The 18,566-nt window shown below is 36.1% G+C and overlaps 1 protein-coding gene across 11 annotated transcripts in view; it reads left to right on the top strand.

Moving 5' to 3' along the window:
* The window catches only part of LOC138306256 (leucine-rich repeat-containing protein 71-like), a 57,211-nt gene that overhangs the window by 2,054 nt on the left and 36,591 nt on the right, over positions 1-18,566 (top strand). For 2 of the 11 annotated variants that reach the window (XM_069246663.1, XM_069246660.1), the window contains exon 1: positions 13,963-14,231. The exons of 1 other annotated variant lie outside the window; for it this stretch is intronic. In XM_069246663.1, the coding sequence (XP_069102764.1) occupies positions 14,173-14,231 (59 nt within the window). In that variant the 5' untranslated portion in view covers positions 13,963-14,172. Of the gene's footprint in view, positions 1-11,326; positions 11,601-13,951; positions 14,232-17,439; positions 17,576-17,620; positions 17,646-18,566 lie in introns of those variants that run through there. 8 more of the 11 variants (XM_069246655.1, XM_069246653.1, XM_069246659.1 and 5 more) reach the window with 8 other exon arrangements.

Below are 18,566 nucleotides of genomic sequence, written 5' to 3'. Positions count from 1 at the left end.
ACTTTCTAGGATCTAAAATATACAAGTGAAAAAACGGATATATTGTAACATCAAAGATAAATAGGAAAACATCAGCAGCAACAGTTAAAACAACAACAACACAATAACAACAACGACAGCAAAAACATCAACAGCAACAACAAAAATGAATGTATTTGAAATACTTCCTGTATTGTCTAAATTTCGGATTTGTTCCAATATGCAAAATAAAAAGGCGGTACAAAATGCAATGTTCCATAAGCACAAAAAAACACACACAAAAAACAACAAACAAGCAAACACAACAACAACAACAACAACAACAACAACAAAACTACAAAAACAAAAACAGGGACTTAGGACGAATTCATAAATATATTATGTTGTACAATATATTTCCCGTTGGCTGGAAATTCGTGCCAAGGGTTTCAATACGTTTGAAGAGGAAGGTACAATATGTATATATATGTAAGCACAGTATGCGTAACTAGTGCTGGATCGTAACGTAACCCTTCGTTAGCGAAGATGCAACTTCGATACTCCAGGGGTTATTATCAATTATTGGATATAAATTCAGTGAAAGTAACCCCTGGAGTATCGAGGATGGCGAAGACGGCGATCCCCGTGGTCAGTGTTCTATTCATTGATATATCAATCGAGTTATACTGAACCAACTTAGATTTTACTGATACTTTGTGTATTCATATTCATAATCAGTTATTAGAATCGTGTAATGACAATTTGATTGCCATGCCTGACTTCATTCTGTTTTCTCAAGGTTCAAGTCTTCTTTTCTTCACCCCTGAATACACATTTAGGCTCTTCTAAGTCAAAGACTAGACCAGTCCATTATGAAATTTTAGGGGTGAATGAGTTCATTCCCGAATCTTCCTCAAAGCCCAAATGAAAATACGAAATGAAGTGAAGCATCGCCAAATCCTACTATAATTATCGACAAATGAACCGTATATCATACAGTTGTGTATATACCAAGACTTCAAAGTCTCGTCAAAATCTCGTCAAGATCCGACCCGAGATATACGTGTAAGTATATACGAGTATGCCACGTACACGTCAATGAGGTTCAATATCGTGATCAAATCAGGCTGGTCGAATAAAACAGATTTGTCACAATACATGTTTTATGATCTGTATATGTATACATGTAGATGTATCATCTTAACTTAATTAAAACTCTTATCTCTATTAAATTATCAACGGGCATGATATAATATTTTTTTTTCTTTTGTCTTTTGAAATTTCGATTTACATGTTTTCTCATCATTTTTAAATGTTCTAAAGGCAATAATTTTTCGTTCTGTGAATTTAAAATAAAAACGAAAGTGCATATTGCATGCATTATTTTAATCATTTTTTAAATTCTTTATTAAACTTGAAAGTTTAGCAAGTTTATAAGCTAATTTTGAATCCATGACGTCATTGCTATTACTCACAGGAACAATGACGTCACGTTTCAGCGACATCAACGTTTAAAAGTTATTTAGAAAATGAAAACAAATATCAGATTTAATTTTATAAATTCTGTATCAAACATTGTTTTGAAATGTATTTTATACCCCCAATTTATAACTTAAACCAATCATGTACATGTATATGTAGTATGTTCACGTTCATGAGTCGAAAACAATACTCACTCACGTGCACGTTTCCCCGACTTTTGAAAAACGATAATTATGACATCAAGAGCTTCTTATTTCTAAAATCGATTTTCAGTGAATAAAACACCAACACAAGTGACACCAAGTCCCTGTGTATCAGCTAGTGGTTTAATAGCTTCAAGTTGTATGATAATTATAATGTTTCATTTTTCTAGGCGCACAAATACCAATATTCTTTACATCTCACACTTTTTAAGCATGCAATATCACATGTTATGAAGACAAAGCTTCATCTGAAATCATTAAGGAAACACGTGAATGCCAATATCCTCTCCTTCAAACAGAAGAGTTCCGAATCAATTAACTTGAAACGTGACCAGTCGGACACGGTAGCTTTTCCCGCCATTAATTGTATATAAAATCGGGAAAATGATCAACGTGGGCAATTTTTACCGGAACAATAAAAATGCTATTATTTTCTGTTGTATTATCGTGTATTAAATTGATTGTTCTATGATTACCGGGCAAAGTCTGGATGTTTTTGAAATCAAGCTACATGTAGCTCAGCATGTAATTGGACTATTAAATAAAAGCAGACAGACAGACTGTAATACATGTAAACTAAAACTGACAGATTTTGATGCATTAACTAATTTTGCGGTTATCTGAATTTTTATGTATTAAAACAAAAATAACCAAATAAGGCCAGTTATAGTAACCCCTGGAGTATCGAGAATGGTTTATCCTATGTATCTTTGTCGACAATCCGTGTGTCCTGTTTGCTAATGTTAATAGTCCGTGTGCCCCCTATACTATTGTAGATAGTTCATGTGCTCTGCATGCTATTGTCGATAGTCCGTGTAAACTGTATGCTTTTGTCGATAGTCAGTGTGACCTGTATGCTATTGTCGATAGACCGTGTGCCCTGTATGCTATTGTCGATAGGCCGTGTTTCTGCTCTGTGCACATTTGTCGATAGGCAGTGTGCCCTGTGCACATTTGTCGTTAGCCCATGTACCCTGTATGCTACTGTCGATAGTCCATGTACCCTGTATGCTATTGTCGATAGTCCATGTGCCCTGTATGCTATTGTCGATAGTCCGTGAGCCCTGTATGCTATTGTCGATAGGCCGTGTTTCTGCTCTGTGCACCTTTGTCGAATGTCCTTGTGTCCTGAGCACATTTAACGATAGTCCTTGTTTCCTGTGCACATTTGTCGATAGTCCGTGCACCCTGTATATGCTATTGTCGATAGTCCGTATGCCTTGTATGCTATTGTCGATAGTCCGTGTGCCCTGTATGCTATTGTCGATAGTCCGTGAGCACTGTATGCTATTGTCGATAGGCCGTGTGCCCTGTATGCTATTGTCGATAGCCCGTGTGCCCTGTATGCTATTGTCGATAGTCCGTGTGCCCTGTATGCTATTGTCGATAGTCCGTGTACCCTGAATATGCTATTGTCGATTGTCCGTGTGCCCTGTGCACTTTTGTCATTGTTGATAGTCCGTGTGCCCTGTGTGCTATTGTTGATAGTCCGTGTGCCCTGTGCACATTTGTCGATAGTCCGTGTTCCCTGTGTAACTGTTTCGATAGCCTGTGTCTCGGGACCGTATATATGGTGTATAACACAGATGTGTTGTCAGTTTAAAGCCTCGGTACGTATTGTATACATATATAGCCTTACATAGGAAATATTGAAAGAAATCTGTGGACAAATTGTAAAACTGGATGCATTTAACAGGATATGTGGAATTTTGTGTGTCGACGAATTTTGCATATCTGCTATTTACAAGGAGTTCAGAATTCTAGATAGATAAGTATAATATAACACAGTTTTCTATTATTTAATATACATGATGAACGTACGTATTTAATATGTTATTAAGGTATTATAATGAACTTCAGTAGAGAAAATACAAGTATTTTCTTTTAAGATGCCTAAATGTAACAATTGTTCGACAGTCAAAAATATCTTCTTAAAGCTGACAATGCAAGTTAAAAAGCATGCATTTGAAAATAAAAAAAGAATAGTAAAATATCTCAATTTATTAATTTCTTATTTGCATGGTCAGCTTTAAGAAGTGGTTAGCTTAAAATTGTAAATTTGTGTAAAGTTAAGGTGTCTATATATCTACATTAGGGTTCTATAGATGGATTTCTTTTCATGTGTATATTCAATAACTATGGTACGTTTTAATTTAATTTATCTAGCCAACATAACAAGCGGACCCCAGTCAGACTTATGTCAAGGTGTCTCTACATATACAGGACATCTGGTTCGATAAAAATCATTAATGACTTTTTATGGAATGTGATCGCGTGCACATTGTAGATAAAATTGGAATAACAAAAAAACAGCAGCAACTGACAAATACATTATGTATAGATATTTATCAATTCATAATAGGTCGTATTGATTTTGTAACTTTGGTAAGAATGTTCGTTCTTTAAAACGAGGTCATATACTTGCTCTTGTATTGTAAACATAATATAGCTATTTCTTATCATTGAAGTCACCTTCTCCCTATTTCCTCTTTGCTCTCCGTATATTTGAAAATATTAAATTCATAACTAACGTTGTATGCGAGTGTAACATCAGGAAAATTAGTTAATGAATGTCCTTCAGACAGTTTTAAAATATTTTGTGCGAAGAGAAACACGCCCTGCCAAGTTCGCGTGTTTGTCCAATCGGATCTCCTCGGAGAATTTTTTTCCGGCAATCGTCGGAAAAATTTCCGAAGATTGCCGGAAATTTCTACGGGATGTCACGATTGGTCTTCCTGTTCTAAACATTCCTATGTACATTTAGTGGTCCTTGGCTCGTTTATAACCGAAACAAGAACAATAAGCCCAATGTACACAATGTCTTCTATAAGCGTCGCGTGTCCTGGGTTCGAATCCGATATGATACACTCCACAGACTCGCTATCGATCTGTTTTATGTCTAGATAATGGCTGCTGTTGAACCTCCGCCCCACTCCCGAGCCATCCCCATCTGCCCATAGATCATTTACAACTGTCCTGATATGATCCTGACTGTTGGTGTCCCCTATACATCTGTTCTCATTAGACCCTGGCTGTTGGTGTCCCCCTTTACACCTGTCCTCATATGATCCTGACTGTTGGTGTCCCCCTATACACCTGTCCTCATATGACCCTGACTGTTGGTGTCCCCCTATACACCTGTCCTCATATGACCCTGACTGTTGGTGTCCCCTATACACCTGTCCTCATATGACCCTGACTGTTGGTGTCCCCCTATACACCTGTCCTCATATGACCCTGACTGTTGGTGTCCCCCTATACACCTGTCCTCATATGACCCTGACTGTTGGTGTCTCCCTATACACCTGTCCTCATATGACCCTGACTGTTGGTGTCCCCCTATACACCTGTCCTCATATGACCCTGACTGTTGGTGTCCCCCTATACACCTGTCCTCATATGACCCTGACTGTTGATGTCCCCCTATACACCTGTCCTCATATGACCCTGACTGTTGATGTCCCCCTATACACCTGTCCTCATATGACCCTGACTGTTGGTGTCCCCCTATACACCTGTCCTCATATGACCCTGACTGTTGGTGTCCCCCTATACACCTGTCCTCATATGACCCTGACTGTTGGTGTCCCCCTATACACCTGTCCTCATATGACCCTGGCTGTTGGTGTCCCCCTATACACCTGTCCTCATATGACCCTGACTGTTGGTGTCCCCCTATACACCTGTCCTCATATGACCCTGACTGTTGTTGTCCCCCTATACACCTGTCCTCATATGACCCTGACTGTTGGTGTTCCCCTATACACCTGTCCTCATATGACCCTGACTGTTGTTGTCCCCTATACACCTGTCCTCATATGACCCTGACTGTTGTTGTCCCCCTATACACCTGTCCTCATATGACCCTGACTGTTGGTGTCCCCCTATACACCTGTCCTCATATGACCCTGACTGTTGGTGTCCCCCTATACACCTGTCCTCATATGACCCTGACTGTTGGTGTCCCCCTATACACCTGTCCTCATATGACCCTGACTGTTGGTGTCCCCCTATACACCTGTCCTCATATGACCCTGACTGTTGGTGTCCCCCTATACACCTGTCCTCATATGACCCTGACTGTTGGTGTCCCCCTAGACACCTGTCCTCATATGACCCTGACTGTTGGTGTCCCCCTAGACACCTGTCCTCATATGACCCTGACTGTTGGTGTCCCCCTATACACCTGTCCTCATATGACCCTGACTGTTGGTGTCCCCCTATACACCTGTCCTCATATGACCCTGACTGTTGGTGTCCCCCTATACACCTGTCCTCATATGACCCTGACTGTTGGTGTCCCCCTATACACCTGTCCTCATATGACCCTGGTTGTTGGTGTCCCCTATACACCTGTCCTCATATGACCCTGGTTGTTGGTGTCCCCTATACACCTGTCCTCATATGACCCTGGTAGTTTGTGTCCCCTATACACCTGTCCTCATATGACCCTGGTTGTTGGTGTCCCCTATACACCTGTCCTCATATGATCCTGACTGTTGTTGTCCCTATACACCTGTCCTCATATGATCCTGACTGTTGGTGTCCCCCTATACACCTGTCCTCATATGACCCTGACTGTTGGTGTCCCCCTATACACCTGTCCTCATATGACCCTGACTGTTGATGCCCCCCTATACACCTGTCCTCATATGACCCTGACTGTTGGTGTCCCCTATACACCTGTCCTCATATGACCCTGACTGTTGGTGTCCCCTATACACCTGTCCTCATATGACCCTGACTGTTGGTGTCCCCCTATACACCTGTCCTCATATGACCCTGACTGTTGGTGTCCCCTATACACCTGTCCTCATATGACCCTGACTGTTGGTGTCCCCCTATACACCTGTCCTCATATGACCCTGACTGTTGGTGTCCCCCTATACACCTGTCCTCATATGACCCTGACTGTTGGTGTCCCCCTATACACCTGTCCTCATATGACCCTGGCTGTTGGTGTCCCCCTATACACCTGTCCTCATATGACCCTGACTGTTGGTGTCCCTCCCCTATACACCTGTTCATCATACCCTGATGACCCTGACTGTTGGTGTCTCCCTATACACCTGTCCTCATATGACCCTGACTGTTGGTGTCTCCCTACACACCTGTCATCATATGACCCTGACTGTTGGTGTTCCCCTAGACACCTGTCCTCATATGACCCTGACTGTTGGTGTCCCCCTATACACCTGTCCTCATATGACCCTGACTGTTGGTGTCCCCCTATACACCTGTCCTCATATGACCCTGACTGTTGGTGTCCCCCTATACACCTGTCCTCATATGACCCTGACTGTTGGTGCCCCCTATACACCTGTCCTCATATGATCCCTGACTGTTGGTGTCTCCCCCTATACACCTGTCCTCATATGACCCTGACTGTTGGTGTCCCCCTATACACCTGTCCTCATATGACCCTGACTGTTGGTGTCCCCCTATACACCTGTTCTCATTTGACCCTGACTGTTAGTGTCCCCTATACATCTGTTCTCATTTGACCCTGACAGTTAGTGTCCCCTATACACCTGTCCTCATATGACCCTGACTGTTGGTGTCCCACTATTCACCTGTCCTCATATGATCCTCAATTTTGGTGTCCCCTAGTAATACAATAATGCAGCAGATATAAATTGATCGATTCAAAGAATTTTACATTAATCAATCATGATACTAAATATATCACAAAACATATATACGTTCAAAGATTATACCTGTATGTTCAAAATTTTACATTACATTGATTCTAAAGTGCACGTGTTGAAACATTCTGCTATTTAATTTTTAAGCTAAAGGTTTAGTTAAATAATCTTTATCAATATAGCCATTAATTTCACAAAGAAACGTTGCACGAGTCGGCACATGTAAATGATATCATTGGAAAATTCACGCCAACCTTCGCACTGTGTAACGTAGAATTACCGAGCATATTACAATGGAAAATATCACTATTGGATGATAATACACTGTAACTTGGTAGGCTACATTGACAATATATAAATGTACACTTGGTTGAGCAGAATATGTACTTTAGTTATTTATCCTGAAATAAGTTTGTACAGTAGACAAGTGTATTTGCAAAATCTAATTGTTTTTGTTTTTCGTAATATTATTTGGATATTTCTTTCTTTCTTTCTTTCTTTCTTTCTTTTTCTTTCTTTCTTCTCATTCTTTCTTTCTTTCTTTCTTTTCTTTCTTTCTTCTCATTCTTTCTTTCTTTCTTTTTTTCTTTTCTTTCTTTCTTCTTTCTTTCTTTCTTTCTTTCTTTCTTTCTTTTCTTTCTTTTCTTTCTTTCTTCTTTCTTCTTTTCTTTCTTTCTTTCTTTGTTACTTTCAATCAGCAATTAACATAAGTTTCAGATAATTAAATATTCATGCTTTTACTTTTTTTCTTTAGATTTACCAGATTTTTTTATTGATGGACTCACTGGCGTACTTACTAGAATGTTTTATAGGATATTACGATCTATAGAGTCAAAAGTCTGTGTAATAGTCAAAAGCCTGTGTATATATCTATAGTCAAAAGCCTGTGTATATATCTATAGAGTCAAAAGCCTGTGTATATCTATAGAGTCAAAAGCCTGTGCATATCTATAGTCAAAAGCCTGTGTATATCTATAGAGTCAAAAGCCTGTGCATATTCATACAGTCAAAAGCATGTGACTTGACTAAGTGTGGAAAGTGTATATTACAGTCCATACTACTAATTCATGCCAAGTACCTGTGTGTAAGTACGGTATGCGGTGTATCACTAAGGCTTCAAGTCAAATTGTTACGATGTGTGTACTTTTATAAAATTGGATTACAGGCGTTAGGCTCTATAGACATTTTCCTCTATATATTTAGGTATTTCTGACACAACACTACATATATACATGTATATATAGAGAGAAAATGTCTATAGAGCCAAACGCCTGTGATTGGATCATATAGTCAGAAAATTGAGTATTTCTTGTTCATATATCGGATCGTCTTCTAAAAAGTGATGAAGCCTCAATGTTTCGCTTGACTTGGTCCTAAATTGCACACTCCTCTATCAGTAATGTATAGTTTTGGAGAACAAGCACAGCGCTATTCTCTATTTACTATTTCTGCACGATATAAAGTTTCATTTTAATGATGTGAAACAATTCACGTTTGTTTGAAAAACGACCACAAGACATTAACGAGATTTTGTTAAACATTTCTATGTCTGGGTTACTAGACCATAAAGCTATATTGACGTTCTTTCTAAAGGTGTTCTGTATTCACCGTGGCCAGCCCCTCCCATTTCGGTCACCTCTCCCCGTCGGAGTATAAATACATGTATACATAATGTACTTACAAATTGTTCATTATTTATTTATTTCAGAAATATTTTATCAAATCAAAAGATTCGATTTGGATCGGGCATGAGGCAAAGCCTATAAACGCTCTCATTTATATTGATTCATAGTCCGAGATACTTTGGCCCTGACACCAGATTTAGATTTAGTCGGCGAATTCCAGCTTTTCATATAGTAGTGTGCTCTGGCCCTACACCAGACATCTATCTGTCTTAATATCTAAGTCTGGTGTCAGGGCCAGAGTATCTCGGGCTAATTGATTCATAGAGGTACGTTTGCCATTGGTTGTATAATAAATTTAACTTTTTACATTTACATACATGTTTAAAACTTCGTGCTTACAGTCTATTCTGATCTAACTACAAAAGTTACTTCCCTTCGTCGACAAAGTGAAATGAAGGGAAATAACTCTGGTAGATCGATGGAAATCTGGAGTTTGAGTCGAACACCATCGACAACTTTGACTTGGCTAGTATCGTTATAATTACCGTGCAACTCATATTTTATGTTTGTTTTTACGTTGACACTGTTTAGAATTTTAAACTTGGCATGTTTTAGTCGTGGAAATTAGGAGTTCGAGGCGAAAACCATCGACCAGCTACCATTAGTCACAGGCAACTGACCCGTGTACTTTGGAGGTACATGGGCATAGTATAAACATATATCACAGGATTTTGACTCTATAGATATTTTTTCTATATATTTGTCTAATATTGTGGCAGTTTTACACATATACATATATAGAGAAAATAATCTATAGAGTCAAAAGCCTGTGCCGTAGTACGGTAGCTGATTTGTGCCATTTCGTCTTTTCGTCTTTTCGTCTTTTCGCCCCGAAAAGACGAGAATTAAGAAACCTTAAATTTCTCTTTTCGCCCGAAAGACGAATTAACAAATTTAAATTTCGTCTTTTCGTGGCGAAAAGACGAAAAGACGAAAACTCAAACACGAAAAGACGAAAGTGATACACGCTAATTAGCGACTTTAATTCTCGTCTTTTCGCCTTCAAAAATCTCTTCTTTTCGCCCAGAAAAGACGAAAATTAACACACCTTAATTTTCGTCTTTTCGTCTTTTCGCCCCTTAAAGACGAAAATTAACAAACCTTAAATTTCGTCTTTTCGTCTTTTCGCCCCGAAAAGACGAAAATTAGCAAACCTTAATTTTCGTCTTTTCGTCTTTTCATCTTTTCGCCCCGAAAAGACAAAATTAACAAATTTTGTCCCCCGAAAAGACGAAAATTAACAAATTAATTTTCGTCTTTTCGTCTTCCGGTCCGGTGTGGAAGTCATTTTGAAATCTTTTTATCTTAATATTGACTTAATTGTTCAATATGGAAGCATCAAAGTAGTTTATGACAACAATCGATTTATTAAATTGATATCATTACAAGTATCTTTATCAATAATTAAGATTAGAAGTTTTAAAACATGTATATTTACAGCAGTTACGTAGATTTCTCACACGTGGCCGGCCACGTGCCACTAACAGATTCATCATTCCGCAAATCTTTTAGGCGTGATTGATACATTTTCTAAAATTCATTAATATCTTATTTTTTGTGTTCTAATCGCCCTATTTAGTAATTACGCTTATCAAAACATTGCCGTGTATATGTTAGGACATAATGAACTTAAGATGCTAAACATAGTACTTACAGGAGTTGCCTCCCCTACACAACTTGAAAAAAATTGTTGTTGGCGGGTAATATTTGAAAGCGTTTGAACCACGGATCAACTTGCTAACAAAATATTTTTATGAAAGACAACTCGTGAAGACTTTGAGTTTAAAGGAAGGACTTGTACCAAGAAATTGCTCAAATACAGTTAATTATAACAGCCAATCAGTAGGTACAATGTACTGTGTATTATTTGAAAAGACATTTTGACTACATAACATGACATGGTCTTCATCATAATTGTACATTAGAAGTTACACTTATAATCTCCGTCGTATATGAAAGATGACAAAGTATATCTGTAATTTGTAATTTTTCGGAGCGAAAAGGCGAAAAGACGAAAAGATGAAGTTGAAGGTTTGTTAATTTTCGTCTTTTCGGGGCGAAAAGACGAAAATTAAGGTTTGTTAATTTTCGTCTTTTCGGGGCGAAAAGACGAAATTAAAGGTTTGTTAATTTGAAAAGACGAAAAGACGAGATTTTTGAAGGCGAAAAGACGAAAATTAAAGGCGCTAATTAGCGTGCTTCACTTTCGTCTTTTCGTGTTTGACTTTTCGTCTTTTCGCCCCAAAAAGACCAAAATTAAATATCTTAATTCTCGTCTTTTCGTCTTTTCGCCGCGAAAAGACGAAATTTAAGATATTTAATTTTGGTCTTTTTGGGGCGAAAAGACGAAAAGACGAAATGGCTTAAATCAGCCACTACCTGTGACATTAGTGGGCTGGTGGTATACAACGTATGTATATTGTGTATAGTACTTACAAGTACGGGCATATCATACTATCATTCTGATGTTTATTTTTTGTGTGTGATAATATGACACAGGGAAATACGTACCGAGGCTTTAAGGATGTTGGGACAGTAATAAACGTGACGTCATATTTTTGTTGTGGATATCAAGGGAAATAACTCCACCAGACGATGGCCTCTGTGGCTAAAGTTTCCTTTCAAGCGTAAGTATTGCACGCGTTCTTCTAACTTAAATCTGTCATACAAACTGCAACGCCATTTAACGTTTCTGATTTTATAAGCAAATTATGTGTGTTTTCGTACTCATATCCATGTACAGTGTATATTCAACATGAGGGGCATACGTGCACATTTAAGTACTGTTATCGCATCTTACATCAATTCATGGTCACATGTGTTAATTTTTTAGAAAAATTGCCATGAATCCGCTCAACATCATTGTGCGGTTCGTTTGCAAAGGGCATGCTATCAAACCTACATTTTTGAATGAGCTAAAGGGAGACAATTTTGTAGTTTGGGCTCATCAAAAACGATAAGGTCTAGTTACTTTCAATCAAATGAATTGACAAAGTTACCATTTCATTGAAGGAAAACAAAAATAGGGAAAGACACTCAATGACCAAACCGCACGGGGAAAAATCAGTTTCCCGTATGTAGAATCTCCAATATTTTTACCATGCGCTTTCGCTACTAATTTTATATTCCGATTGGGGGAGATAGTTTGGAACACCGTAAGCAATTCACGCCCTCTTGCAGAATAGTCATGTAGCAAGAATGCTTAAATCAGACGCTTAATCCGTGTGTTTCAAGCATTTACTTGTTTAAGTAATATGAATTCGAATTGCTGAAATTAGACTTGAAACTGTCCGGATTTGGACGCAATCTTTCTGATAAATCATGGTCACACAGCGCTTGCATCCGTTGAAATTTAAATGTAGAACAAGCATTCTTTTCTAGAAGTAAATCACTCATTTTTAATGAAATCTGGTTTCATTTATAGTTGGAACCAAGTATTAAATTAGCTTCCCAAAAAGCTAAGGAGGCTACACAGGGACCTGGCACGAAAATTTGTAACCAATAGTATACATATATGTAGATACTATAATGTATATATATATGTATACTGTTAGTTTTAAAAAATCGTGCCAGGTCCCTGTGGGAGGCTACATGTATGTACAATTGTACCTGCATATACAGCATTATTTATTAGCAAACCTTTATAGGAAAGTTTGAGGGATTGTTCTGCACACAGAAGCTGACATAGTTCTTCTAGTTCAAACTCGGGATATGTCTGCATCTATTTTTGTTGTAAAAACGTAGTAAAACAAGTCACGTGACAACGTAGCTCATTCATTCCATTGGCCGAAATATAGCATTGCATTATGGGTAACTAGTGATCACGTGATTGTGTGTTTACTTCCAAATATAGTGATAGTTTGCTTACCATTTCTTCGGAAAAATTGATTTATTTGAAAATATTTAGACTCCAATATGTTAGTAATATTGCATACATATTATTTTGACATGCACATGTTTACAGTACTACTGTAAATAATGAACTGGAATGAGTTACAAAACTGTCATTTCCACGTTTTATCTATTAATGATATAATGTGAATTGACCAATTCAATGGGTCTAACCGTCTAAACTAGGATCAGCGAAGATCGGCTGCTTCCGGCTAAATTCGTAGAATTCTAATTTTTTATTTATATATATTTTCCTGCTTTAGGTTTCAGAACAGATACATATAACACAGAGAAAATAAGATCTTCGTCAAATGGCTAAATTAAATACCAGGTCAGAGAGATCACTATATTTGGAAGTAAACACAAACTCATGTGATCACTAGTTACCCATAATATAATTCCATGTTTATTTCGACCAATGGCATGAATGAGGTGTAAGCACGTGACTTGTTGTTACTACAGTACGTTTGACTAAAAAGAACGCGTGTTATATACCGTTATGGCCATCGGGAAAATCCCCGCGGATCGTGGTTTCATTTCCAACATTTGAAATTGCTAAGCAATAGTATAATATCATTATTTAATTTTCATATTCTTTCCAAAGAAATGGTTAAGCTTCTGCGTTACCCACTTAGCTTTTTGGGAAGCTAATACTTGTTATTGTTACATGTACTTGCAAACGCGGTATTCATTCAGATTTATGTTTATATCCGAACAGTCTTTTAAGTCCGTACCGTATACATTTAAATCAAACACTATATAAACATTGTATAATTTTATTTATACATTTTGTCTCGTCAGTCAATTTTATTCATTCTATTAAAATCCAAATAACCTGATTAAAATTGTTCCTCATCTGATATCAGTGAATAAAACTATTTTAGTTAATTAAGCTATGTGTGTAATGCAATTAGTTTTGCAATGTTTGTGACGTCATAAAGATTTTCTTTGTGACGTCATTTCTATTGTTTTTGATGACCTAATTTACAGTAACTATAGCGGTAACAATCCGACTGCTTGAAGATGACAATGGGAGAAATGATGCTGTATCTATATGCGGGATTATGCTTTTTTTTTTAAATAATTGCCATGATTAAGGTTTTAAGTGATAAGTTGCAGTCCTGGACGTCAGACGTTATCGGGATGGTGATGGAACTTATTCACACATGCATGCATGCATAATCAATTGAAATATGTAATTGAAGTGTATTTCCACAAAAGTATTGACAGATTTGATAGTTTAAAAAATACAAAGAAGTTGAATTATATTGATGTATATTTGATCGATTCGGTCATTGCGAAGAAAATATGGATGAAGATATTGAAGCATTGAAATCAATCAGCCGCGCCCTCGACGGCGTGCTAAGGTAAGCTCGTAACCTTTTATAATGTAAAATAGGCACGTAATCAGTTGTAAGGTAAAATAAGCACGTAATCAGTTGTAAGGTAAAATAAGCACGTAATCAGTTGTAAGGTAAAATAAGCACGTATTCAGTTGTAAGGTAAAATAAGCACGTATTCAGTTGTAAGGTAAAATAAGCACGTATTCAGTTGTAAGGTAAAATAAGCACGTATTCAGTTGTAAGGTAAAATAGGCACGTAATCAGTAGTAAGGTAAAATAAGCATGTATTCAGTTGTAAGGTAAAATAAGCACGTATTCAGTTGTAAGGTAAAATAAGCACGTATTCAGTTGTAAGGTAAAATAGCACGTATTCAGTTGTAAGGTAAAATAAGCACGTAATCAGTTGTAAGGTAAAATAAGCACGTAATCAGTTGTAAGGTAAAATAAGCACGTAATCAGTTGTACATGTAATATAAGCACGTAATCAGTTGTAAGGTAAAATAAGCACGTAATCAGTTGTAAGGTAAAATAAGCACGTATTCAGTTGTAAGGTAAAATAAGCACGTAATCAGTTGTAAGGTAAAATAAGCACGTAATCAGTTGTAAGGTAAAATAAGCACGTAATCAGTTGTAAGGTAAAATAAGCACGTATTCAGTTGTAAGGTAAAATAAGCACGTAATCAGTTGTAAGGTAAAATAAGCATGTAATCAGTTGTAAGGTAAAATAAGCACGTAATCAGTTGTAAGGTAAAATAAGCACGTAATCAGTTGTACATGTAATATAAGCACGTAATCAGTTGTAAGGTAAAATAAGCACGTAATCAGTTGTAAGGTAAAATAAGCACATATTCATTTGTAAGGTAAAATAAGCACGTAATCAGTTGTAAGGTAAAATAAGCACGTAATCAGTTGTAAGGTAAAATAAGCATGTAATCAGTTGTAAGGTAAAATAAGCATGTATTCAGTTGTAAGGTAAAATAAGCACGTATTCAGTTGTAAGGTAAAATAAGCACGTAATCAGTTGTAAGGTAAAATAAGCACGTATTCAGTTGTAAGGTAAAATAAGCACGTATTCAGTTGTAAGGTAAAATAAGCACGTAATCAGTTGTAAGGTAAAATAAGCACGTAATCAGTTGTAAGGTAAAATAAGCACGTAATCAGTTGTACATGTAATATAAGCACGTAATCAGTTGTAAGGTAAATAAGCACGTAATCAGTTGTAAGGTAAAATAAGCACGTATTCATTTGTAAGGTAAAATAAGCACGTAATCAGTTGTAAGGTAAAATAAGCACGTAATCAGTTGTAAGGTAAAATAAGCATGTATTCAGTTGTAAGGTAAAATAAGCACGTAATCAGTTGTAAGGTAAAATAAGCACGTAATCAGTTGTAAGGTAAAATAAGCACGTAATCAGTTGTACATGTAATATAAGCACGTAATCAGTTGTAAGGTAAAATAAGCACGTATTCAGTTGTAAGGTAAAATAAGCACGTATTCAGTTGTAAGGTAAAATAAGCACGTAATCAGTTGTAAGGTAAAATAAGCACGTAATCAGTTGTAAGGTAAAATAAGCATGTAATCAGTTGTAAGGTAAAATAAGCATGTATTCAGTTGTAAGGTAAAATAAGCACGTATTCAGTTGTAAGGTAAAATAAGCACGTAATCAGTTGTAAGGTAAAATAAGCACGTAATCAGTTGTAAGGTAAAATAAGCACGTAATCAGTTGTAAGGTAAAATAAGCACGTATTCAGTTGTACATGTAATATAAGGTAACATATAAAGTGTAACCCCGTTAATAAAAGCTCTTAATGAATCAGTAAAATAAACTTGTACTGTGTTGAATCAGTAAAGTAATGAATGAATGAAGCTCTTTGAAATAGTAAAATAATTATAAGCTCGTATGGAATCGGTAAAGTAACTTCGTATTGGATCCAGAAAAAGGCAACATATATTTCTAGTAAATGATATTCATATAAACAGAACTACAGTATATATATTGTGAAGATCTTGTAACTGTCCATATAAAAGTGTACGTGTCATTCCTAACGTATAACTTACATGTAATAGTATAGTAGTATAGTAGTTATACACATTATATTCCTCTACACTGGACTCAAATTAATGATAAAAGTTAATTACATTACAGTTCATTTTCCGGTTATGGCATGGTTGCCCTATAGTTATAAATAACATCAAGTTTACTAAGAATTTATCAAGTCTGTTTTTAAAATTGTTTATGTTTGGAGCTGATACAATTTTCTCTGTTAGACTATTCCACCATTTAACTGTTCGGATTGAAAAGCTGTTTCCTCTTTTGTTGGTCTTAAACTGTTGTGGGAAGATCATTTTTGTGTGACCTCGACTTCCCTGTCTATATCCTACACCTTTCCAATGTTTTAAGAATTTACAAGACTCCTTGTCATAAATATTGTTTGTTATTTTAAAAAGTTCAATCATGTCTCCTCAAATCCTTCTATATGTTAAAGTAGGTAGTTTCAGCTTCTGTAAAAAAAAATATGGGGAACATCTAATTTTACATGAACGTGTACTCCACTGCATATTTTTCTTGATTTTCAATTTATCTAACACTTCCCTTCTTCATACCGGTACATGATATTGGCCTACATACATGTTCTGCACACACAATACTACATAATTACATGTGCCGTATTTTCAAACTCATGAATCAAAAAGAGCTTTTGATGGCCGACAGTATTCACTACCAAAAGTTACCAACATTTTGAGATTCATAATACTTTCAATGCATAATTAAGTTATATTTTATTTTTAGAAGTACAAATAATTAAATATACAAAATCTATTTCTACTACATAACATCTAAAACATTGCATTTTTACAGACTACTAAACGGTAAAATGTGAAATGAAATAAATAATTAATAGTTAATAAATTTATTAATAATTAATTCATTAATAGATAATTAATTCATTAACTTATGGTTTTAAATTGATTGCCGAAGAAAAAAAAAAATCAAAATGTTCGCCAAGTTACGGCACAGTTTTTCTAACAAATTATGATATTGTGTAAAGAAAGACAACTCTATATATTGAGTTGGCACGTGTTGTCAGGGTAAACAGGATGTCCTTCATTACTTTCTCAACAATACATGCGCAGTAGTAATGTACTCCGCGCGTATGAATATCTTCAATTTATTTTATTTTTGTATATCATTTATTAGATTTAAAATAATCAAAACAGTATTTTTATGTAAAAATTTAAAAGTGAATGAAATTGAATGAAATTTGAGAACAATATGTAAACAATCAACATGAACTATTTTTTTGGTTTTATCGCGGTTTTACATCCGTCGTCTTGTAATCACACGGTGATTAGGTAGCAGTCTTTTGGGTAAGTGAAGTAATACACACCGAAAAATCGCCGATTACAGCACAAATATAAAATAAGATGATGTAAAAAGGTACTATTTCAGTTAAGTGGAACACATACTAAGCACGTATATGATGGTCATTAAATAAATTTGTCGACTGAACGAGAATTATGTTACTGAAATGGTCGACACTGAGTCGGCAAACGAACCACTCGGACGGAGCACCTTGCAACTTGTTGCAGCGCAGTACAATATAATAATCATATTAAACCTAATAGTATGTGAATGTTGATCGATCGCTCATTTAAAATTCATACCAAGTTTTTGTAATTGAATCAATGCATTCTCGCTTTGACATAATTTTCTGAATATTTGCATCCTGCAAAATGTACATGTACGTTTACATTTTGTAGCTGCAATATTGTAGCTCAAAAGAGTGCTAGACAAATATATGGTGTCGTCTTCAAAGCTACATGTACAATCTGCTGCTAATGGAGAAAATTCGAAAATGAAAGGATTATTCCACCGTTGTATGCATATTACTGTGTATAGCAGTTATACAGATTGTTAAATTGATGTCTTGTGAGTGGTAAATGATTGATTTTACTCAATAATTATATATACAAATGTACATGCACCTATCAGCATGTGAAAATTAGAAATGAATACAAAACATAGAAAATATTTCCCGATTGATTCCCTGCAATCGGCGCATGGATCAGCATCAAAACTATATGTTCATAAAATCAGAACTTCATTTTTATAGACATGAGTAAGGCATAGAAAGTCTGTTAAAACTCATACAGTGATTAAAAAAAAATAAGAAACATAAAGAAGAAATCGGAACTCCCAATGACACATTATTCAGGAATATTTCTGACTATGCCCTCACATATCTGAAGATCTTACTCTAAAATACATAAATACATTAACATGCAATATATTCATATTATGAAATTAAGTACTGATTGCACATGCGCCCTTTGCCCAAAGGCAACATAAATTATTTTA

Source organism: Argopecten irradians, chromosome 13 (genome assembly GCF_041381155.1).
Source record: "Argopecten irradians isolate NY chromosome 13, Ai_NY, whole genome shotgun sequence".
Lineage (NCBI taxonomy): Eukaryota > Metazoa > Mollusca > Bivalvia > Pectinida > Pectinidae > Argopecten > Argopecten irradians.
This window is presented reverse-complemented; position numbering and strand designations above follow the sequence as displayed.